This window comes from Pristis pectinata, chromosome 3, assembly GCF_009764475.1.
Source record: "Pristis pectinata isolate sPriPec2 chromosome 3, sPriPec2.1.pri, whole genome shotgun sequence".
NCBI lineage: Eukaryota > Metazoa > Chordata > Chondrichthyes > Rhinopristiformes > Pristidae > Pristis > Pristis pectinata.
The window spans coordinates 44,313,623-44,338,583 of NC_067407.1; the positions used below are offsets into that span (position 1 = coordinate 44,313,623).

Sequence of the window (24,961 nt, forward strand, 5' to 3'; positions counted from 1 at the left end):
CATCCTATCTGGATGTATCACGGCTTGGTACGGCAACTGCTCTGCCCAGGACCGCAAGAAACTGCAGAGTTGTGGACACAGCCCAGTGCATCACAGACACCAGCCTCCCCTCCTTGGACTCTTGTCTTTACCTCTCGTCTTGGTGAAGTAGCCAGCATAATCAAAGACCCCATCCAGCAGGGACATTCTTTCTTGTCTCCTCTTCCATCAGGTAGAAGATACAGGAGCCTGAGGGCACGTACCACCAGACTTAAGGACAGCTTCTACCTGTGATAAGACTATTGAATGGTTCCCTTATACAATGAGATGGACTATGACCTCATGATCTACCTTGTTACAACCTTGCACCTTATTGCACTGCACTTTCTCTGTAGCTGTGACACTTTACTCTGTACTGTTATTTTTTTACCTGTACTACATCAATGCATTCCGTACTAACTCAATGTAACTGCACTGTGTAATGAATTGACCTGTACGATCAGTATGCAAGACAAGTTTTTCCACTGTACCTCGGTACAAGTGACAATAATAAACCAATACCAATCATCCATGCTTACAGTACCTCTACCTTTGACTATCCTAATTCACTGCTAGCCAGTCTGCTTTGATACATCCCTAAACATGAAGACAACCTAAAATACGCTGCCTCCATCTGAACTTGTTTTACGCAACATTACTTTGTATACAGATTTACATAGCCTACCTGGAAGCCAATCTCACAATTTCAAAATTCACATTATTAAAATTACTCATGGCAGTCCCACCCTTCTCTGCAACACTCCTTAAAACCTGCCTATACTCTGTCCCAATATCTCTGTTGCAGCACAGTGTAAAGTTTGGTTTGACAAAATTTGTTCCTACATTTAAAAAGTGCAAAATAAATGCAAGTTGTTGTTGAGATTCTATGAATTTTGACCATTCCATTCCTCAACTGGTACCAGCAAAATTAACTTTGTTAGTGTAGAAAACCAAGACAGCATGGTGATGCAGTTTACACCACTGCCTTCCCGCTCCAGGGACCTGGGATTGGTTCTGACCTCGGCTTGCCCCATGACTATACAAGCTTCTCTACTGGGTGCCCTAGTTTCCTCTCACATCCTGAAGATATACTGGTAGGTCAATTGACTGCTGTAAATCACCTCTTAGTATAACCAAGTGGTGAAAAGAAATGAGTGAGTTGATGGACATGCAAGATAGAATAAGTTGCAGGGCTGCAGAGAAATGGGGAAGGAGGAATTGGACTGCTCTGCAAGGAGCCAGCGTAGACCAGAATGGCCTCCTTATGTGTCATAAAAAGACTTAACATTTTGCGTACAGTAGCTTTCGATATCATAACAACTCACCAAATGCTTAGCAATTTCAAAGCACAGGAATCCCTACCTTTAAACAATTTGATTTCTTCAGACTGCTTCAGTTCCTTTGAATACACTGCATACTCAAAAGCCTGGCTAAGCCAAGCAATAACCAAAGTGTAAATTTTATAAATTACAATCCAAGTTTTAAACACACAGTTATTCAAAAACTGCAACCTTGTGATTTTTCAAAATGCCCTCTTTCAATATGAATGAGTTTCTCCAGTCAAAATGAAAGAGAAACTTACATTAATAACCTCGGGATCTGCCGGTCCCTTACAGCGTATGAAGTGTAGGAAATGCACAAAAGTTCCCATGAACAGCAAAATGACAATAACAAAACCATTTATTTTTACTCATGTTTATCAAGGGATAATATTGGCCAGGTCATCATGCAGAACTTCTCTGCCATTCTTCAGACTAGTCAGCAGGATCTTTCGAGACCACCTGGAAGAGCACACAAGACTGCCTCTGGAATCAAACCCCTCCCAAAAACACAGCATTTGGAACAGCACTGCAATGGAGTGTTCTCTTCAATTTTTGTACTCGTCTCCGGAACGGGATTTGGAACACAAAACCTACCAACCCAGGGGCGAGTACACAACATTCTTAAGTACAATTCCATGGGTAGCTACAGTACTTCACCCAGGTTATCCTTTGTTTATATTCAGGCACAGGAAATTGCATCATTTCATTCAATAATAGGGCATTTAAACCAGGCCCAATGCTACTCTCATTCATATGCAGCAGAGATCACCACAGGAATTCTTACAGACATTTCCAACCTGTATGACTTAAAAAAACATAAGTTAGGAATTATGAAAAGTTAAGTAGCACACAACACAATTTATCTTGCATCTTTAACAATGTTTAATGTAAGTTTAGCACCACACCCATGTTTGTAGATTTTTCCTTTAAGGATCACCCTTAAAAGGAAAACATTGTGTGAAGAACAAGTGATTAAACATAAACTTTTATTTAGAACATGGTTTCATTTATTGAAGGCAAAGCTGATTCCAGCAATTGCTGCACAAGTTCTTACACAAAAAAGACATGAACACAAAAGCTCAGAACAGAAATGTTTTTGTCCCCAAGGGCCCTATAATCTTTCTTGCAGTGCTCCTGTTCCCCAGAAATGTAATTATTCTGAACAGCATACATGCATGCAGGTTGTGAATTCATGCCCTGGTACTTCTGCTAACCTTCTGGGACTTGTCAGCTCAGTGAGTACACCTGAGGGTGAGGTGATTCAGTACCAGAATTGCTTTAGATTTAGGTGACCAGAGCAGAATGGTGGAATGTTTCAGTGGGTTGACTGTGGAGCTATACCTCTAACTGGCTGTTGGACTTTTTTTTAAGAAAAATAGGGAGTGGAGGTTGTCTCAGTTGCTTTTAAGTCTTCATACTGTGAAGAAGTTGTTAAATATCATTTCTCAAAAAAAAACAATTCCTTTTCTACACCTCCTTTCTAGTGTTGCACTTCTTACCAAGCTGACCCGAATTGTCATAGCCCCCACCCGAGCTCTGTACTTCTCCCCCACAAGCATGAGATTTTGATTTTGAACAGCTCTCAGTAACTCAGACGATGTAACTCTTCAATTGCAAAATAACAGAAAACATTGTTTTCCTGTAATTACATCAGCTTTTGCCATCAGAAATTCAACTGAGAGTTTCTACTGTAAGTACTTTTCATTACTGAAGAATGATTTTAACAGACATTTTCACATGAGTCTGCAAACAATACATTCAGATCTTTCCACAAAGCTCAAAAAGGACAAATGTTTGTTACATTCAAGAGCCCAAAACTTACTGATAAGATGACCACAGTGTATGACCCATGCTTTTCATATAATTTTTCTTTTAAATTGGAGTAGCAGGTGGCCACATGCAGTAACAAACACCCACAAGTACAAGTGGCCCACTTACTCACTCACATACCTGCTTTGTGCCCCGTTTTGCTGAACCAGCAGCATTGCTGGACCCTTTATCCACTTTGAAAGACACTGCCAAATCGGGAATAAAAATTACCATCAGACAGAAGCTGACAAAAGCTGTTTTTATCTAATAATTAAAAGAAGCCAGAACTAGAACTAAATAGATAAATTAACCCCTTTCAAGGTTGGTACGCTATAGTAAAATTTATAGCTACTGTTATGATCAAAAACCACTAATTTAAAATCCTTAGCAATTACTGCTTTTTTCTTTTAAGCAGAGCTCTCTGCTGCACATCTTATCAACATTTTAGCTAGGATTGCTACAGAACAGTATCACAAGTATTTAATATTGTAATTACTACTGCAGCTATTGACATTAACAACTAGTTTTTCCTTTTAAAAAATCTATTAGCTAAAGGTGCAGTGATGTGAAGCTGCTTTCAAACACACAAAACCCTTGCCTGTCTGAAAAGTTGCCTTCATATAAATTTACTAACAGAATGCCTCCACGTCCTTACGTAATAGGTTTGAGGAAAGCTGACAAATGGGCCAGTGTCACTACATTTAGAGATTACAAGAACACCTGTTCCTTAACAGAGCAGAAAATGATCACTCTCAAAAACCAAGATGATAGAGGATTTAAAAAACTTAACCACATCCTCACTAGCAGAGCATTCATTAGCTGATTCTCCTTTTATTTTATTTAACACTACCTCAGCCCACTTAGGGTTTCCTTCCCATTTCATCTCCTTCCATTGCCCAACCATATTAGAGATGTATAAAATAGAGAAGAACATAGGACATCTTTCAGTAGAATCAAGTGGTTAGGAGATAACTGAGTGAGGCGGGTGATGGACCTTCCTCTGGAAGTGACAGGAAGCATGTAATGTTTTTTTTGTTTTTTTTCCTCAGCAGCAGCTTTGTGCACACGCAGCACTGGTGGAGTGCTTACGCCCTCTCTACAGCAAGAAAACACAGAGAAGAGAGGGCTGCCACCTGCAGGGGACTGTGGGTTGTAGTGCAAACCCAACATGCCTTGAGTTGTGTAACCTGGATTCACCGGTCATGCCATTGTGCCTCTCAGTGTGGTGGGTTCAGTGTGCCGAGTCCTCGCTGTTGCTTCTGTTTCTGCTGCATTAGCAACTGCTCCAGTGCAGAAGGTCCAGGATGCATCATTGAACTTGACCAGATTGACTAAAGAGTGGGGGAGGGAAGGAAATAAAAAAATCTGTGCATTATGGTAATTCAACAGCATTCAAAGAAAAGATGTTCTCCGTAGAGTAACAGTGTAGACATGGACAATTCCCAGCCAAATCTTACCCCCAAAATAGCAATTTTCTTTCTTGAGACAACACTCAGGCTATGTCTACGCTTTTCTAATCATCTCATGGCTCAAAGTTGAAAAGGCGGAGGGTCAAGAATGATTTTTCATAGCAGCATCATAACTAATTACTGATCATTACTTAAATTAATGGCAGAACAAGAAATATGATTTTAACATTCACAATGAGCATAGGATTCAAAAGGAGACCCACAAGTCTAGAAGCATTCAGTTTTAAATTACAAAATTTGCCTCAAAATAACCATTCTGAAGGGGAATGTTCTTAATTGTGAATATTTAACCAAATAATAGTTTTATATAGTTATAGGTAACACTGCAAATTAATATTAAAATATCAAGCCACATCTCTGATCACTTTCTCCAAAATTGATGATTTACTGCAGGGCTCTAGATAATTATTTTCAAAATTAGAATATGTAAGAAGAGTTCTGCATCCTCATAAATATTATCACAGGGAAATAGACTGAAACCAGTTCGGTATTCAGCTTGGCTGTGATACAATATTTTTTGAATACATTTCTGAGATGTGGAAACTGTTGCCGGGGCCACTTCAGAGAACAATTAAAAGTCAACTTCATTGATGTGGCATTGGAATTTGACCTAGGATAGACGATGCAAGGACAGATGGCTTTCTTCCTGAAAGAACATTACTGGATTGGTGGTTTTAGGATAATCCAATAGCTGCATGGTCAGTGTTTCACTTCCAAGTTTTAATGAAAAAGGCTGAACTAAAGTTCTCAGTCTTGATGAGATTTGAAATCATTCTCTGAATTGTTGTTCCAGTAAAATTCACTATATCACTGCATTTATAAAAAAGACCAATTAAAAATATGGCCAGTAAAACAACAAAGCAAATCACATAAATTGCAGTTAGATAAATGAGAAAATGATCTCTTTTGGTGTTCTTGGCTAAGGAATAATATGTTAGTTGTGATACTTACACACACAACAATTTGGAATTCTTGCCAATTACTTTTATGAAAAGGAATGGTTTATGGGTTTGAAAGAGTAACAATCTCTGTCTGTGGACATCCAAAACAAAGTTATAGCATGGTTTCCTGCCCTGGTGCTATAAGGAATGAATGGATATTAGTGGGGAATTTACATCATACTAAATTGTTTGTCAAATCCATAAAATAAAATTTCTGCTGTTTTCAAGGTCAAATCTATCACTTGTATTCCACACAAACTCCCTTACATCCCCACTTTCTTTTGCATTTGTCCTTATAAGCTCCCCAAGTCTTTTACAGTGGGACTTTCCGATAACCAGCGAGCATTTGGCCTGCCATTCACAATGACACCCATCGTTGTCTCCTTCATCTTTGACCATCTTGACCCTAGCAAAATCTTTTCTCTTTTCTATCCCTATCATAGCATTGGTAGGGATACCTTTGCTCCACGTCTAAGAGGCACAAACTTTTATATAAGCCTCAGTTAATGCAGCTGCAGTTCACCAGATCTAGCTGTATTAGACCAAGTACTACTAGGACATATCCCCTAGACAAATCTGTCAATACTTAAGCATCATCCTGGAAAAAGGTAGTCCAAAATCAATTGTCTCCTTAAAACACTGGTCTTTTCACTCTATGACAATAAAATACGAGGAAAGTAATAACTTGTTTCTCAGCCCACCATATCATTCCACCCAAGAACCTCAAAACAGGGTGAGGAGGAGTCCAATCACAATCTCAGACTGGGGTTGAGTTTCTAATTCCATATCCTCAGCTTTATTAATATCTGATCTACACTGCAGTTCAATTTATATTCTACTGAATTCAGACTTCAAAAGCAAAACACCATGAATGTTGGAAATATGAAACAAACACAGAAAAAGTCTGAAGTATTCAGCCAGTCAGACAACATTTAAGTACTTAAAATGTTTTTTAAATTTCATATCCCTTTGAGTTTTAATCTTCTAATTTAATGCTGGAGAAATTTGGGTCAGACAACATTTAAGTATTAAAATGTTTTTTTAAATTTCATATCCCTTTGAGTTTTAATCTTCTAATTTAATGCTGGAGAAATTTGTTTTCCTGTCAGTAACCTCAGCATCCTTGTATCAGGAAAGATTTGAAAATTTGTAAACAAGTTCCCTCCTGTTTGCTGTCCAATGACCCATTTCGGAAATGAGTATCTGGACATTGTGGGCCCCAACTAAATTATCAAGGCCATCAATACAAACTTTTCCTGATTAAGTTTCAAGAATATCAAGAACATAGAACATTACAGCACATTACAGTACCTCTGGCCCACGATGTTGTACCGACATTTTATCCTGCTCTTAGATCTACCCAACCCTTCCCTCCCACATAGCCCTCCATTTTTCTGTCATTCATGTGGCTATCTAAGAGCCTCTTAAATGTCCCTAATGTATCTGCCCCCACAAATTCTGCCAGCAGTGTGTTCCACGCACCCACCACTCTCTGTGTAAAAGACTTACCTCTGACATCCCCCTTATATCTTTCTCCGATCACCTTAAAATGATGTCTCCTTGTGTTAGCCATTTTCACCCTGGGAAAAAGTCTCTGACTGTCCACTCGATCTATGCCTCTTATCATCTTGTACACCTCTATTAAATCACCTCTCATCTTCCTTCTCTCCAAGGAGAAAAGCCCTAGCTCATTCAACCTATCTTCATAAGACATGCTCTCCAATCCAGGTAGCATCCTGGTAAATCTCCTCTGCACCCTCTCCAAATCTTCCACATCCTTCCTATAATGAGGCAACCAGAACTGAACACAATACTCCAAGTGTGGTCTAACCAGAGTTCTATAGAGCTCCAACATTACCTCGCAGCTCTTGAACTCAATACCCTGACTAATGAAGGCCAACACACTATACGCCTTCTTAACAACCCTATCGACGTGCGTGGAAACCTTGAGGGATCTATGGACGTGGACCCCAAGATCCCTCTGTTCCTCCACACTGCTAAAAGTCCTGCCATTAACCTTGTATTCTGCCTTCAAATTCGATCTTCTGAAGTGTATCACTTTGCACTTTTCCAGGTTGACCTCCATCTGCCACTTCTCAGCCCAGCTCTGCATCCTATCAATGTCCTGTTGTAATCTACAGCAACCTTCTAACACTTTCCACAACACCACCAACCTTCGTGTCATCAGAAAACTTACTAACCCACCCTTCCACATCCTCATCCAAGTCATTTATAAAAATCACAGAGAAGGGGTCCCAGAACAGATCCCTGCGGAACACCCCACTGGTCACCAACCTCCTCTGCTTAAGTAAATGAGCTATTTCCATCTCTAGAACCACCTATCAGCATGAATCATCATCTAGAGAACAGGTGAGGTAAGGGAAGGAATTAGAAACTGGGCATTGATAGGAATGGAGAAATCCAATGAAATATCATACCTTGAAACTGTCCATGAGCAGTGTGGACGAGTCATCCAGCGTGGTGTCTGGGGCAGCCCAGGTGTTGCTAGGAGTATTGACCTGATGCCAGGTGATGTCTGAAGAGGAGGATGCAGCAGGTAGATAGTCCAGGCCAAATCCGCTCATTACTGTGTTTTTATTTTCCCCAACAGAAAAACAGATTAATTTTAAAAAGATTACAATGGCTTAAATCAGTGTATCTGTGGTAGAAGATACAATTACATTTTTCATTATTGCTGCAGTCAAAGAAAATAATTAACTAATGCTAAGTTTTTTTTCAGCAGCCCATAAGAGAATTTTCCTCCCTTCCAAACATAACTTTTCTTTTTACTGTATTTGGTCAGTTCAAAAATAGTTTGACCTGTAGGACATCTGTTTTGAGAAAATAGTGAGCCTGACAAAGTAAGGGACACAAATGATTTCACCATTTCTCACTTCATGGTTCAGAAAGAACCAACTGCTGCAGAAAATAAATCATGAATGCTGGACTTGCACATAGATATTGAAACGTTGTAAATACTTCGCAACAACTCTTTTCCCTTAAAGCTACACTATCTTTTAAACAGAAATAGTAAACAATATTTGAGGGTATTGTACTCTACCTGGCTTGTCTGTACGTTTCATGTTCCACCGATCAGTCAGCCTCCTCTCACTGTTGTCAGGTGTTCCAATCGGTCCAAAGCCAGCAAATGAGTTTTGGTTGTGAGTTGGTGGAGAACTTGGCAAGCTGCTGGGATTAGAGGAGTGAGGAGACTGGCTTGCTGGTGTTGAGTGGTCTATAATTTGAAGCACATGTGAAGGAGGAAAAACATGTGAAGTGAGGTTCTTTATTTCAGTATCAGTTCAATAAAGGAATGCCCGTCATCCCTTCAGTTTAGCCTATCAAGGTAATGATTTTAACCATATCCCACAGGTGAAATGCCATTGTAGAATCCATATTGGTGGCTTAAAATGTGATGTTATGCAATAAAGTGCAAATCAGTTGCCTTAATTACATTATAATAGGTGATTATCTAGTCTTGCCATTATTGCCAATAGAAGAAACAAAATTCTTCATTCTTGCCGTCAAACTTCCTATGATCTATTTGTTGTATTGAGTAACTTAAAATAAAAGTTGATAAAAATGTTTGGAAAAGAGCTTCCACAACAGCTGAAATAATCCAAAGTACACTCATGTGCTGAAAAGTAAAATTTATACTGGAAACTGCATTTCATGTGCAGCTGTTCAGAACCACAAAAGAACACTTTCACTGACGGAATGCCCTGGTTAAACATTATTTTTACTAGTAAAGACTGAATTTAAAAACACTAACCTGAGCTGGCAGGAAGAGATGGGGACCAAGGGTTTCCATCAAATAATGAGTAACAGGAGGTCTCATGGAATGCTTGTGGTAGTGCATTCTCTGATTTGCCACTTGGTGCTGGATTCTTGCCATAAATCTCACTGAAAATGCTGTTATTCTGAGAGTTCTCCTGAAACGAAAAGGATGACACACTGACAGACCTACATTTAAGCTAAAATGTTACTCTAATGGTATATTTGGTAACTATCACAAGATCCATCTATATTTTGTTGAAGCAAAGCATCAATCAGAACAATGAATAGCAGCTGCACACATGCCTTTACCATTCCAAATTAGGACTGTGCCAAGAGCTAAAGAGCAGCAAAACACATTTTCACCCAAGGTGAGGTGCTAGGCAGCTATGCTATGGCATTTTCCTTGACAGGAAACAAAAAGAATTTGGTGGCAGGTGAGTTAGATGCCCATCAGCCTTGAGCCATTTCATTCAATGGGGTAGGAAATCTGACTTCTAAATATAGAATTACAGAATGGTTACAGCACGCAAGGAACCCATCCAGCCTGTCGAGTCAGTACCTGCTCAGTGTAAGAGTAATCCAGCTTGTCCTGCTCCCCACCCTCTCTCCACAGCCCTGCAAATTTTCTTTCAGATGCATATGAGGCTCCTTTCTGAACTCTACAATTGAATCTGCCCTCTTTGCTTCACCAGCAGTGCATTCTGAACTTTAACCATCCACCCTATAATCTCTGAAGCCATTGCATTAATTCTTAATTTAAGTATCATGTCACGTGATTACAATTTGAATTTTCTCCTAACGCTTTCAATTTGTGTTTCGAGCAAAGCAGCAACTTCTACTACAATCAAGAAGAGTAAAAACAAGTCAAAACCATCACCTTCTGGATTGTGTGCGTTGATCTCATTGTTTTTTTTAAACATTCTCCCCACAATTCTCCCTAGATTTTACTTTCTCTCCTACACTAGGGTCAATTTACAGTGGCCTACCAACCTGCATGCAGTTTCCTTGCAAAGTAATAGCAAAAAAAGGTTTTCCATCCAAAGTAACTGGCTTGATATATCATCTGAAAGATACATTTCAAAAATGCAGCTATCTCCTAATATTTCACTGAAGAACAAATCTCAATTACATACTTAAATCTGGGGAGCAGGCTTGAACCAAATGGCTCAGTTACTAACAACTGAATTTAAACAACACTTCCAAAATAATTAAAATAAAAACATTAAAAACATTTCCCACAAAGGCTATCTTGGGGCAAAAGACTTCCACAATATTTGTTGCTCTTACTTGTGTGACTTAATTTTTCTGTCAACTTACTGAGATCAAATGACAATGGCAAAAACAGAATAAACAAGTTGGACACTGAACGATGGAAGTTGAGTAAAGTCTGCAGGGTACAGGACAGGCAATCTGTTAAAGTTGTCCTGTCTTTCCACAGAATCACTTAAAGCAAAAAAAAACTAACATTAAAGAGACATGGAATTTGCCTGGTGCAATCAACTTTGTACTCTTCTAGGAGAAGCTGATGAATAATATTATCTAAACAATACTCTAATATCTGGAAGATTACTCCATCAGCATCTTAAATAATACAAAAATCTCTGAAGTACAACTAAGTATACTTAAGTATATTTTTGCATTACTTAAGATGCTAATGTAATGTAGTTGTTGCCTTGTGTGTTTCAATAAAATGTAAACAACACCAAACGCATTTATTAATTTATAGAAATAGATTTACTTTATTAAACATACCTGATTAAGTGGAAAAGGTGGCAAGGACAATAAGGACGAAGAGGTAATCAGCTCAGAGGGTCTCTCCAGCCGAGATCGATTTGGCATCTACATGAATAGAAGGGAAATGTCATTCAAATACATTACAAAAATCAAAGCAGTTTTATAGTATCTATTGCTTCTCATTAAATTACAACATTGGAATCAATTAACACAAGATAGAATTATTCGTATAATGGATGTTAGCTATGGCTTATTTAATAGCAACCTCAACCAATACATGAAAACAAACTTACAGATTAGGAGCTCACTCCCCCCAAGCTTTTCTCTGCCATAAGAACACGACAGGTCTAACTGCAAACTCAAATCCACGTTCCCATCTGCCTACAAAAATCTTTCATTCCCTTGCTTATCATGCATCCACCTACCTTTCAGTCTTAAAAATATTCAAAAACTCTGCTGACCCCACCCTTTGAGGAAGAGAAATCTCTCAACATTCCGAAAGAAAATAAAATGTATCTCATCTCTCTTTCATTTTTAAACAGCCAAACAGAGTACTAGAGTCTCCCACAAGAAAAATTCTCTCTACATTCACCCTGCAAAAGCCTTTGGGACCTCGTATGCTTCAATGAAATCACCGCTCATTCTTTTAAACTCCCATGGATAGAAGCATAGCTTGTTTAGCCTTTCCTCATAAGATAACTCACCCAGTCCAGTTACTTCATGATTACATTTTCATTGCTTCCAATGCATTTATATCCTTTTTTCAAATGAGCATGTAAACAGTACTTTGGATGTGGTCTCACCAATGCCATATATACTGTAGCATTATCTCCCAAGTTTCAATTCCCCTAGCAAGAGACAAAAACATTCTACTGGCTTTCCTAATTACTTGCTTTACCTGCATACTTGTCTTTTATAAGTCGTGAGCAGTTCAAATGAATCCTCTTGCATGTCAGATCAATCTCTTACCATGTAGATAAAATGTACATTTTTAATTTTTTTTCAGCCAAAATGGAGAATTTCATTTTTCCACATTACATGCTATTTGCTCAACCTTTGTCTATTCACTTACTCTATCAATATGCTTTTGCAGCATTCTCATGCTCTCTTCACAACTTAAGTTCTCTACCTATTTGTGTTTTATATCCATCTTCGCTGATCTTTGCATTGATTTTGTTCAGACTAATACAATCAAAACATGTACTCGTATTGTGTGTGTCAGGGGAGTTACAAATACCCATATCTTCTTTAGTCTTATGCACGCTTGCACAAAAGTCGGTTCTTGTATAGGTGGTACAATTTGCAGAAGTAAAACGGAAAAGCAAGAAATATACAGACACAAGCACTCAACCTGCTTTGATCAATTCAAAAATAAGCAGACATTTACAGAATTCCTACAAGACATGGCAATGTTTATTCTGTGAAATGAACGAGTAGGCTTGGTCAGAAATAGATAAAGATGACAATATAGTGGACATCAACTGACTTTGCCTGTTCGTGAAAAACAGATCTGTGTATGACAGCTCCAGCATCTAATAAAGGTCTTGGGTAAGGGGCATCATGGTTAATTTACGAAGGTATTTGTGAAATTTACAGCATGTGTGCACAGGAGAAAGAGGAGAGAATTTCCAGGATCAGAGCTGAGCTGAAAGGGGCATGTCTTGTGTAGGTAACCCACATCATTTTGCAACTGGAATAAGGAGAGAATGGCATAATAAATGATTGACATGAGGACTTACAAGATCCTAAGGATACTTAAAGTACTAATTTTTCCGGAAAAAACCAACAACTAGGAGGCTTGTTTCTTAATTAATAGTCACCAGCCATTAGGGATCACTGACAAGTATTCTGTACAACATCAGGATGGTACTACAATATAACATCAATGTTGTAAATTGCAATTATTATGATTCTTTATTCATTTCACAACCAGATTCTATTTGCAACAATCCACAAGCTGGACTGCTGCCACAATGCCTCATTTGGACGTCTTGCACAACTATTAAGATTGCTGAATTTGCACAACATGTAACTAGATCAATGATTATAATAGAAGCCCAGGGTTTTAATACTGTCAAAAAAAAACTTAGAGATGCACTGAGTTCAAATTCATGCATTCAGAGAATTTGATACTTTGACTTCTTGTTTTGTTTCCACATATTTCAAATGGTCAATGTATAAAAGTATAGCCAAGTTATGTACCACAACAAAGTAGGTATAAGAATAGGAAGAATATCCCAATAAAGAGAGCTTTCCCATTTTTAAGATTTTTTTTAAACAAACCTGAACGCGTTAATCTTTCAAACCCTATATGCAAATAGTACAATGAATATAGTATAATGAAGAGCACAGTACAATTTCATTTGGGTGCATACTGTTCCTTTAAAAACATATATATTTAAGATAGCTTGCAAGAAACTTGGGTGTGAGAAGGGTCATCTTGTCAATAGTTTCTTTAACTACCTGTTGTAATTTTACATTCAAATTTTCTGTCCAATCAGCAATACTAGGCAATGACAACATGTCTAATATTTAAAAAGTATATTCAAAACATGGAACTTTAAGTAGTTTAAGGTGGAAAGTAAGGATAAGGGGTTCTGGAATGATGTCTATGTGGGCAAAAACTGCACCTCACTTCAGTGACATCCTCCTCAATGTGCTGCCGAGGAACTGTCGAGACATTCTTTTCTATCAACAGAGGAATAAACCTACTTCGGAGAACAAGAGCTCAAAGATTCAATGCAGAAAGTATTTTACTGAATGAGTATGTATACAGTAGCACATCAGCTTACATCCTCATGTACATCAAGCAACCATGTCTTCAGATACACCACTACCTGTGTACTTACCTACATCTCCATTCATATTCAGCTTCAACAATGGACAATATTCTGACTCTCCTTCAGTCCCTTTCACCAAATGCTCTCCACTCATAATAAACACCTGCTATCATACTCATTTGTGAGTCACTTCATTTCTTGAAGGATAAACAGGTCCAGAAATATCAAGGAGAGAGAAAGAACCAGATGATGTCCATGACCGACACAGCAAGAGGTTAGTGGAGTTCCAGCAGTTGAAGGTGAAAGATTCCCCCGTCATCTGGTGACACATCTGAAGCAAAGCTATCCATCTTCCAACTGGCACTCGGTCGTGTTGATGATTTCAACATCAACTACAATATAATTTGCAACATTTCCTATATTGCCAGGTTGAATTCAAGCCTTTCATCTGCCATGATGCCTTCAGCAACAGCAGTTGGTGCAAGTTGCTGACAACTATTTGTCAGAATCAAACCCTCAGGCTGCACTGTTACAGATCACGAATCAGCCCAGATACTTGGAAACTTCAGTACATAAATAGCTGGGTTTCAACCTGTGAAGCTGATGGAGATAGGGTCAGCAGCAGAAAGTCTGTATTGGTGGGGACACAGTCTTCTCCAAGATTTGGTCAAGTGGAAACTTAGGCTATACCTCAAGAGACAACGATCAAAAGGATTGTGTTCTGGACATCAGCAGACCAATGACTACCCTATAAAACAGAATCACAGCTGCAGAGATCAGGAGCCAACCCTCTGATGAGATGGGTGCTGTCACAGATAATATGTTCCTTCATCAATAGAGTGCCGGATGCCATGGCCCATCATACACTTCAATGTCCATTCACACTATCAACACCAACATACAGATAATGGATTCAGACATACCTTCCACTTCAAGTAAACATCCTTAAACTAACCTGCAAAAATTTCTCCAGCATGGTGACTGTGGTGAAAATTGAGAAAGGGGTCAAAGAAGTGGCAACTCATCTCAGACCTCTGACCTCACCCACAACACCAAAAGGCCAAGTCAGCTCAGGTTGAAGTATTTTTGGCAGGACCCCCTCTTTAATCAGCCAAGCACATCTTAGCAGTTATTGCAGGGATTTCAGCAGCCTACCTCAACACAGCCAAAGTCACAGAGATAGGAATAGCAAGAAAAGAGGTGCTGTACGTGTACAAGGGTCAGTGGAGAATTGGCTGGTTGGATCCAGAACGGGGCTTGCCTATAGAAGGCAAACGGTGTCGTTGAAGGGACTTATTTGGGGCTGGAGGACTGTGAGTAGTGGTGTTCTGCAGGGATCTGTGCTGGGGACCTCCGCTGTTTGTGATGTGCATAAGTGACCTGGATGAGTATGTTGATGGATTGGTTAGTAAGTTTGAAGATGATACCAAGATTGGTGGAGTTGTGAATAGTGTAGAAGACTGGCAATGGATACAGCGTGACATAGATCAGTTGCAGATGTGGGCAGAGAAATGGCAGGTGGAGTTTAATCTGGATAAATGTGAAATGTTGCACTTGGTAGCACTGATGTCAAAAGGCAGTACACTCTTAAGGGCAAGACCCTTAAGTGTTGAAGAGCAGAGAGACCTTGGGGTGCAACTCCATGACTCATTGAAAGTGGCTACACAGGTAGACAGGGTGGTTAAGAAGGCTTATGGAATGCTTGCATTTATTAATCTATTGACTATAGGAGTCAAGAAGTTATGATGCAGCTCTACAGAACTCTGGTTAGGCCACATTTAGAGTATTGCGTGCAATTCTGGCCACCTCACTATAGGAGGGAATGTCGAGGTTTAGAGAGGGTGCAGAGGAGGTTTACTAGATGCTGCCTGGATTAGAGTGCAATGTGCTATCAGGAGAGGCTGGACAAACTTGGGTTCTTTTCCCTGGAGTGGCAGAGGCTGAGGGGTGGTCTGTTGGAAGTGTATAAAATTATGAGGGACGTAGATAGGGTGGACAAGCAATATCTTTTTCCCATTATTGAACGATCCAATACCAGAGGGCATGCACGTAAGGCGAGAGGGGTAGGTTTCAGAACAGACGTGAGGGGTACGATTTTTACTGAGAGAATAGTGGCTGCCTGGAATGTGTTGCCTGATAGGGTGGTGGAGGCAATTCATTGGGGGCTTTTAAGAGGGGCTTGGATGGGCACATGAATGAGAGGAAAGTAGAGGATATGGGCATTCTGGAGGTAAGAGGGAATAGCTATGTCGGCACAACATTGTGGGCTGAAGGGCCTGTTCTGTGCTGTACTGTTCTATGTTCTAAATCTTGGTTGTTTAATCTTTGAATCCTCTATCCCAGAGGGTGGTAGGGGCAGAGGTTTAAACAGATTCAAGGCTAAGATCGGAGGGGAAACAGGGAGCAAATTTGAGTCATGGCCAAGATTAGATCAGCTGTGATCTTATTGAATGGTGGAGAAAGCACAAGTGCCTGACTTATTCATGCTCCTATTTCTTACGTTCAACACTTCCGTGCTTGCCCATCTTGTTCATAGGACAGTAGGGATGCTAAGGTACCTTTTAACTCATTTCATGATGTATCTGAGACATGAATTCATATTGGCAATAGGAGATGACAAAGCGGTGGGTGGTCAGTTAATAACACAATTGCTTTATGTTAGAAGTATTGTTTGGGGTATTGGTGGGGAAGAGTGTCCACTGCAGTTTCTGGTGATACAAAGGTGTTAGTGCAACAAAATGAACTTTGCATGTAGACATTCCTAGAATCCCAAAGCAGACATGTGAACAGCTGGGGATGCATTGCCCTCACTTTCACATCCTTTTAACCCACCTCCAAATCATCTACAGGCCCACGCTTCATTATTGAGCAAAGATTTTCAGAGATCAGTCGTTATGATTTTTCTACAAATCCTGGCTCACTATGCCAAAGGATGCTCCAAATCTGCTCAGGCACTGAAGCTCTGCAACATGTCAACAGCCTGCTCAATCTGATACGCCAGTCACTGTAATAATGTTGGGCTTCAGTAGTCATGTTTTTAATTAGTGTCATAAGCTGAAGTTACATGGTTACCTGTTCTCACCTGGCAGCCACCCTGAAGCTTGCTTTTGTTGTTAAGATTTGATACCAAACCCCTCCCCTCCCCACCCCACCCCCATGGCAAGTTTCCCAGGAACTTTGTCCATAATTGCATAAATATTTTTTGTGATTACATACCGGCTGCACTTTGATGGAGTGGAAGCCTTTGAGGCTCAAGAAATCTCCTGGTTGCTCTAGGGTAACCATTTGTGCAGCTGGCAGTGCTCTAGACTCATGGGACATAAGCCACTGCTGTAAAACTGAATTCTTACCCAATGTGTGTGGCATCAAGTGGCAAAGTTGCCATAAGTGCTGATTCTGCCAATCCACATGTCCATGAGCATTAGGCTGCTGCAGATGCATTGTTGGTTACTTGGGTCCTCATTTTTGGTCCATTCCATGGGAGCATAAAGCAGAATCTATCCTTCTGTGAAATAGTGAACCTTCAATGTGCGAAGAGTACCCTCTCAACAAGAACAGCAGATGTCTATTTCCCCACTGGCTTGTATGAAAGTAACTGCATGTATTGAGTATTTATTGGTATCTTTGTCCAAGATTAATCCAGCCCCCTGAATGCCGCTAAGGACTTGACTAAAGGGCCTGGCTACCCGACTTGGGCCCAATGAAACCCAAATATATGATGAGTTTGTGTCAGGTATCAAAAGAAAATCTCTGGGTCAGAAGGGATTGGGGCAGACTAACTCTAAAATAAATTCACTACAACTCAGTACCATAGGACTTGATAGGCTAAATACCTGCAAATAGTCTGGAAAGTGCAGGTAGCAGTTCTTGTTAGCTACAGAGTCTGGATTACTGGCACACACCCAAAACGACTGAACTAGAGTGTGTTAGAAGTTCTCAAGTTCACATTTCCTATATGGTCAAAGTTTTTCAGGAAGCCTGGAAAACTTACTTTGGACCTGATAATAAAACAGTAAACTGTATGTCAATAGGAGGGAAAGAAAAACAAATGCTGGAAGCACTCAGCCAGTCAAGCAGCATCTGAGGAAAGAGAAACCAGTTAACGTTTCAGGCCAAAGACCCTTCATCAGAACTGGTGAATATCTCTGCAATTTAGTAATTAACATACAAAAGTTGATAGCTCACTTCTGCTGATGAGCATTTGGGGTGGGGTTGGAGGGGGGAAGCACGCCTGGGTGCATGTATGCAGCTTGACCTGCTCCAGTCCAATATGGAAGGTGGAACGTTGAACCAGCTTGCCAACTTCATTTTTAATGGACCAACTGCACCCATTTGTCAAGATCATAATATGCATGGAATCTACCAACATAACAGTTAATAATTTTAAAACATAAAATATAACATTTCTTCTAAACTGCTTCCAAGATCATAATTTAAATCTACAAACTGTTACAAGATGTAATGACTTGCTCTTTTTTTTACATGCAGCCAAACCTCATGGTCCATTGACTAACAAGGCTGACTAACTATCTTGTCACTGAACTAGACCTGGAGATGAGACAAACTGGGGGAATTAACGAGGTTTACTCCATTTAAAATTATAAATGGAGTAAAACACAGCACTGGCATTAATTTGATATTTCAGAGGTAAACATGGTAATGTGATTTAGAACCTTGCGTTGTCACACTAGACTTCAGGCCCAGATGGATAATTTCAATGCATTGCTGGTGCTATCCAAATAGAAGGAAATGGATGAATCCACATCTGAAAGCACTCCTACATTAACACAGATAAACATATGTTTTGACAGGACAAATAGAGAGGTCATTGATTACTTGGAAGGTGCAAGACTAGATATATGAGAGGAATAAAGGGATGTTGGAAAACACCGTAGAATATACCTCACATTAGCAAGGCCATTAGAAATGCAAACCAAGCACTAGGATTTATTTCAAGAGGGACAGAATTGAAAAGTTGGCAAGTTATGCTAAATTTGTTTTAAACCTTTGTTTAAAGTACTGCATACAGCTTCTGATTTAACAGACTTTGCATTCATTCTGTCAAAACCTTTCAAAGAGGATGTTTCACCTTGTAGGGAACAGCATACCTAGAGGTCACGATTACAAAACAATCACGAAGAAATGCAATAGGGAATTTGAGAAACTTGTTTAGCCCAAGAGTGATGAGAATATCACAGAATGGTTGAAGTGAAAAATGACGGAATCCAAAATAGTATTATTCTATACCAAAGGCAGCATTTTCATCAAGAGTTAAATTGTACATAATTTTCAATTTTGTAACTTGGATATACCATAATGGATGAGACTTAAAATGGCAGGCTTTACAATGACCTACTGTACTTTCAAAGTAAAAATAATTCTTTAAAATACTGTTTCTCTCATCTACCTTTACGCATCAAGCCAATTTTGGTGATCTCAAATGCTCTTGCTCAATTCTCACCATTGATATTTAATTTTTCTATCACATGTGCATTAATATTTTAATGACTAACCAATCCCCAATGGCATTGTTCGTTGAGTTAAAGAATAGGATATCTCATGGCAATAAATAAATTTATGCCATATTAGGATAACAGCAACAGCTTAATGGAAACTTCATATACATTCTAAACAGAAATCTGAAAAGTAGCATCTATATCAGCAACATTTCTGAAGAGTGTGCAGTATTTATATCTGAATAGCTTTTTAAGTTAGTTAAATGTGCAATCAGTATAATGCTTTATTTCCTTCTCAAAGAAAGCAGTTGAATTTTACTGAAGGAAAAATTGGAATATTTTGTACAGATTTTCTTAAAATAATTTTAAAAATGAACAGAATACTTTCAAACAATTTACCCATGTATCCAATGAAATTAAGAAATATATTAGGCCGAAAGTCAAGAAAGAAAAGGATAAGGAAACAGACACAGAAACAGGGACGAGGGATAAAGTTGGAGATAGAGGCAAAAGAAACAAGTATACAGGTTAGTGTTGCAGATGATAATAGTAATACAAAAGGCATTTACTAACAAATTATCATAGATTTAGTTCCTGTTGTCCTAACCACCAACAATTAAAGAAAAATTTCATCCGAAGTATTTTTCTAAAGCTACTTATTCAACTGAGTGGGTCTTCAGGATAGATGGATTGGCACAAAACAAAAGGTTAAGAGGAAGCTGGACAGTTCCTGGCTTGACACTTGTACTGTAATGCACATAATACAACAATTCACATCCCAACAATATTTCAGAAAAGGGATAGTTATTGAATTCTGCTTCCTTGACTTTTGTTGGCTTCCTTTCACAACTGTACTTCTCAGCATCTGTTCTCATAATATTAATCTATTTCTTTCCTCGTCCTTGTTTTCTAGATACGCTTGCTATCCTTTTCAGCTAGCCTCCCATCTTAATTCTTATACTTCTGACTTTACGGTGGTGTTGGGAGTTCTTTTCCCTTGAAGTCCATCACCAGGCATTTTCTCTCAACCCAGCAAGTCTAACAGTTTAATGTTGAAACAAATTCTTTCGTGACATCAACCTTAAAAGCTGCGCTCCTGCAAATAGATGTGCAAGTATGTGGTGGGGACTTGCTTCAAAATGCCATGATGTGCAATATGTCCTGAAGTTTATTGCCCATTAAGTAATTTGACTGGAATAATACTTTAAATAAAAAACAGTAGAGGAGTCAGAATACAGTCATTTACTGCCACTGCGGCTTGAACAACTACAATACTAACAACTATATGCACTTATTCAGAACGGAAATGTAAGACAGAAAACAGAAGATCAAAGAAGTACATACAAAGAAACCACGCCCCGAAGAACTGCCAAGAGGGCCAGCCAAGGCCTGGTAGAAATCATGGGGTTTGGAAAAAGCCAGCTCTTCCTCCTCCTCAAAGTCAGCAATACTTTTTAACAAATCAGGAGGCAACAGAGGTGAGCTCTTGGCATCCTACAGGCAGAAGAAGAGGAAGAAGCATACTCAGAGGGGGATCAAAAATAAACAAAGTTTTAGATCTGGCCTCAGATCTGGAAATACTGAAAATGTGTTCATTAACAAAGATTTCTGGAAAGTACAAGAGTCTTATCATCATAATTTATCCCATAAGTTTACTGGAGAAAAATAAAACTTTAGAAGCATTGAAGCCTATGTTTAACAAGTAAAGATCAGAATTAGTTCAGGCAAATTCTGATGTACTCTTACAGTTTTTTACATCATCTGTCCTTCTAGTTTGTAGCCTCTATTTGTAAGTGCCTTAACCAATTCCACATGGAAATAGTTATGCTTTTGGAATGAAGTAAAATTAAAAGCCAATGAAATACTTTAAACAGAATTGGTGCAGGAATGACATCCAAACCAATGAACAAGATTAGTGTATTATACTTGTGATTAGAAATAATTAAAAATTGAAACGCACATACTGAAAATTTAACAAGATTTACAGATTGCTGAATGTTAAAGTTAAATGAAATTGCACAAAATAGATCAGACAGAATAGAATAGATATTGAATGAGTTGCAGATAAGCGAGGAAGCTGCCTGAAGATTACAGTGCACTAAAAAAAAATGGTCATTAACATCTGCAATGAGGTACTAACTCAGGTGGAGGAGATTTATAATGAATTTTTCTTAAAGGGATGTGCAAATCAATACAAAGCAAGCATTTATTAGCCATCTGCAAATGGCCTTGAAGAGCCACCTTCTAAAATTGATGCACTTTGAGGGTTACTCCCACTTGCTGTGAGGCAGAGATATCCAAGATTTAAAATCACTGAAGTCAAGTGAATGGTGATATATTTCCAAGTGAAAATAGTACGTAACTTGGAGAGGAACTTGCAGGCACTACATTCTGATGTATCTGTTGCCATTTTCCTTCTGAGTAGTAGAGGGGTGGCAGTTTGGGGAACTTTTTTTTGGAAGAGGCTTTATAGGTTGCAACTTACATTTTTTTTTAAAGGGGGTAATCACTACAACTGTGGTGTCTTAGAAGTGGGGAGAGTGAGCATTTAAAGTGGTGAATGGGTAACAATTAAGAGCTTCATTCACAAGCTACGTGGAGAGTATTCCATCACACTTCACACCCGCCTTGTTATAGTGGAAAGGTTTATGAAATCAAGTGATAAGTCACAAGTTGCAGAATACCCAGCCTTGGGCCTGCTCCTATAGGAACAGTACTTAATGCATTATTTTTCTTATTTTTTTCCCCTCATTTTTAATTCTCTAGGCTTTGCTGGCAAGGAAAACATTTATTGCCCCTCTTTAATTACCCTTGAAGTTGAACTGTTACAGTCCTTCTGGTAAGGCTACTTCCACAGCACTCTCCAGTAGGAAGAACCAGGATTTAGGTTCAGCAATGAAGGGTAGGGTGCAACATCTCACAAAACAGAAGACGACCATTTGGTCTTTCAGCTCCATGCTGGTTCCTAGCAGACCAATCCCACTAGTTCCATTCCTCTTGTTATTATTTCCCTATACCCCTGCAATTCACATATGTCCATCAAGTCTCCTTTGATTCTTTTGATGTTTGACAAACTAAGGGTAATTACAGTCACCAACTAGCCTACCATGGGGTGTGGTGGGCACCTACAGATAGGAGTGCTTCCACATGCCTACTACTCTGTCCTCCTTGCTAACAGAGGCCGCTGGCTTGGGAGTTGCTGTTGAATTAAGGTGGACAAGGAACTCCCGTGCATTGAGTATATGCTACAAACTAAAACCACTATGCAGTTTGGGTGGAAGGAATGAATAATTAGTGTGGTTAATAGGGCGCCAGTCAAGGAGAGGTGTTTTGTCCTGGCTGGAGCTTCTTGAGAGTTGTTGGAACTGCACTCATCCAGGCAAGTGGAGAGTATTCCATCACACTCACAACTTGTGCCCTGTGGATGGCAGAAAGGCTTTGGAGCATCAGGTGGTAGCTCACTTGCTGCAGGATACCCAACCTCTGACCTGCTCATGTAATCATTATATTTATGTGGCTGATCCAGTCAAGTTTCTGGTTAATGCTGACCTCCAGAAAGTTGATGCTGGGGAACTCAATGATGGTAATGCCAGTGAGTGTCAAGGATAGGTGGTTGGGCTATCTTTTGTTGGATAAGGTCACTGCCTGGCACTTTCATGGCACAAATGTTAATTGCCATTAAGACCATGCCCTCATGTTGTTTAGGTCTTGCTGCATGCAGGCACTGGTAGCTTCATTTACTGAGAAGTTGCAAATGGAACTGAAGATTGTGCAACCATCAACAAATATCCCCACTTATGGCTATTATGGAAGGTCATTGATGAAGAACCTGATGATGGTTGGGCCTAAGACAGCCCTGGAGCTGGGAAGATCGACTTTCCAATCACCATAATCATCTTGTATACATGTTATGACTCCCACCACTGCACTGTTTTCCCTGATGTTCATGACTTCAGTTTTACCAGGTTCCTTTGATGCCATACAGTCAAATGCTGCCTTGACGTCAAGGGAAGTCACTTTTCCCTCACCTATAGAATTCAGCTCTAAATGTTTTCACCAAGGCTGTGATAAGGTCTGGAGGCAAGTGGTCCTGGCTAATCCCAAACAGAACATTAGTATGCAGGTTAATTATGACTTAGTGCTGCTTGTTGGCATTGCTGATGACACTTTTCCATCACTTTACTGATGACTGATTGATGAGCAGTAATTAAGCCGGATTAGATTTGAACTGCTTTTTGTGAACAGGACGTAAACTGGGCAATTTTCTACATATCATGTGGATGTCAGTGTTGTAATTATACCGGAACAGTTTGGCTAGGTGTTCAGTTAGTATTACACAGCAGGTCTTTAGTACTACAACTTAAGTGTTGTTCTTTCCTACAACCTTGGCCATGTTCTGTGCCCTCCAGATATGGCTACAATTAACTATAAATCCAAGATGCTGATGGCGATAATGTCAATGGTAGGTTGTCAGACTCCCTCATTATATCTGTCACTTGTCTCTCTCTTCTACGACACAACTGGGACCTGGCATGCTAGCCAGTGCCTAAACGATTCCTAATTCTTGCTGCATTCAGATATGGATTACTTAATTAAGTGAAGAATTCCAAGTGGTGACTGAAACTGAACATTACATAATCATTGTTGAACATTCCATTTCTGACATCACAGAGGAAGGTCATTAATAAAGCAGTGATGCTGGGTCTCCTGCAGTGATGTTCTAGATTGAGGTGATTGATCTCCAACCACAACCAATTTTCGATGCACATGGCAAAACTCCAGCTAGTGAAAAGTTTTCCCGTTTCTCCCATCTGATGTTAATTTTACTAAACAAGAAGTTCTTTTCCAAAAACCGCACGTTAGTGAAACAACCCAAAGAAAAATATACTAAACTAGTAAATCAATGACATTTCATTTGTATTAACACATCTCCTTAAATTAATTCAATCTGCATTTTCTACTTGTGTCTTCTGTGAATTTATTTTTGTGAGCAAAGTTTCCTCACATTGGACAGGTTAAACAACAGGTTAAAAGATGTTAAACAACAGCAGGATTGGATTTAAAACCTCAAATTAAATGTTAAAATTAACCTTTTCTTTTGACAAAAATTCAAAGAAACAAACTCAGGGTTTGATTTTGAAGCAAAATCCAATTAAATTATATAGACATAATTTATTGTTCATGTTGCACTGATTGCAAACTATTTACATTTATTTACAGCTTACCTCATATGACTGCATTCTAGTCATATTATCCTGGTCACTTCGGAAAACCCCTTGGTGCCGTTTCACCATATGATCATTATTCAGCTGATGTCCCATCAAATGTCGCATGTCTGACAGAAGAAGAAACATTTTTAATGACATGAAAAGTCGCATGGGCTTGTGCCATTTCATAGATTAAACATACCTGCCATCTCAACTTTTTCCACAAACTAATAACATCAACTTCTTATGCCCCTACCTGATAACTTTGTTAACTTACTATAATCAAGATAAGGAAGGTTCACTTGATTTCTTCTTCTTATGAAGTTCGTATTGTTTCATAATGGTTAAAAGAAAATCACTTGGATCAACAGTAATTCCCTTTGAAATTTTCAAAGAGTTCATTTTGAATATTGGGGATTTGAGCAGTTCATGTATAAAATTAGGAAAG

General features: G+C 39.1%; 1 protein-coding gene across 1 annotated transcript in view; it reads right to left on the reverse strand.

Annotated features, from left to right (window-relative positions):
- Positions 1-2,312: 2,312 nt before the first annotated feature.
- The window catches only part of smg7 (SMG7 nonsense mediated mRNA decay factor), a 94,001-nt gene continuing 71,352 nt past the window's right edge, over positions 2,313-24,961 (reverse strand). The window contains 7 exon segments of the mRNA XM_052011630.1: positions 2,313-4,480; positions 7,998-8,146; positions 8,621-8,794; positions 9,332-9,491; positions 11,089-11,175; positions 20,651-20,800; positions 24,532-24,641. Of these exon segments, the coding sequence (XP_051867590.1) occupies positions 4,367-4,480; positions 7,998-8,146; positions 8,621-8,794; positions 9,332-9,491; positions 11,089-11,175; positions 20,651-20,800; positions 24,532-24,641 (944 nt within the window). The 3' untranslated portion in view covers positions 2,313-4,366.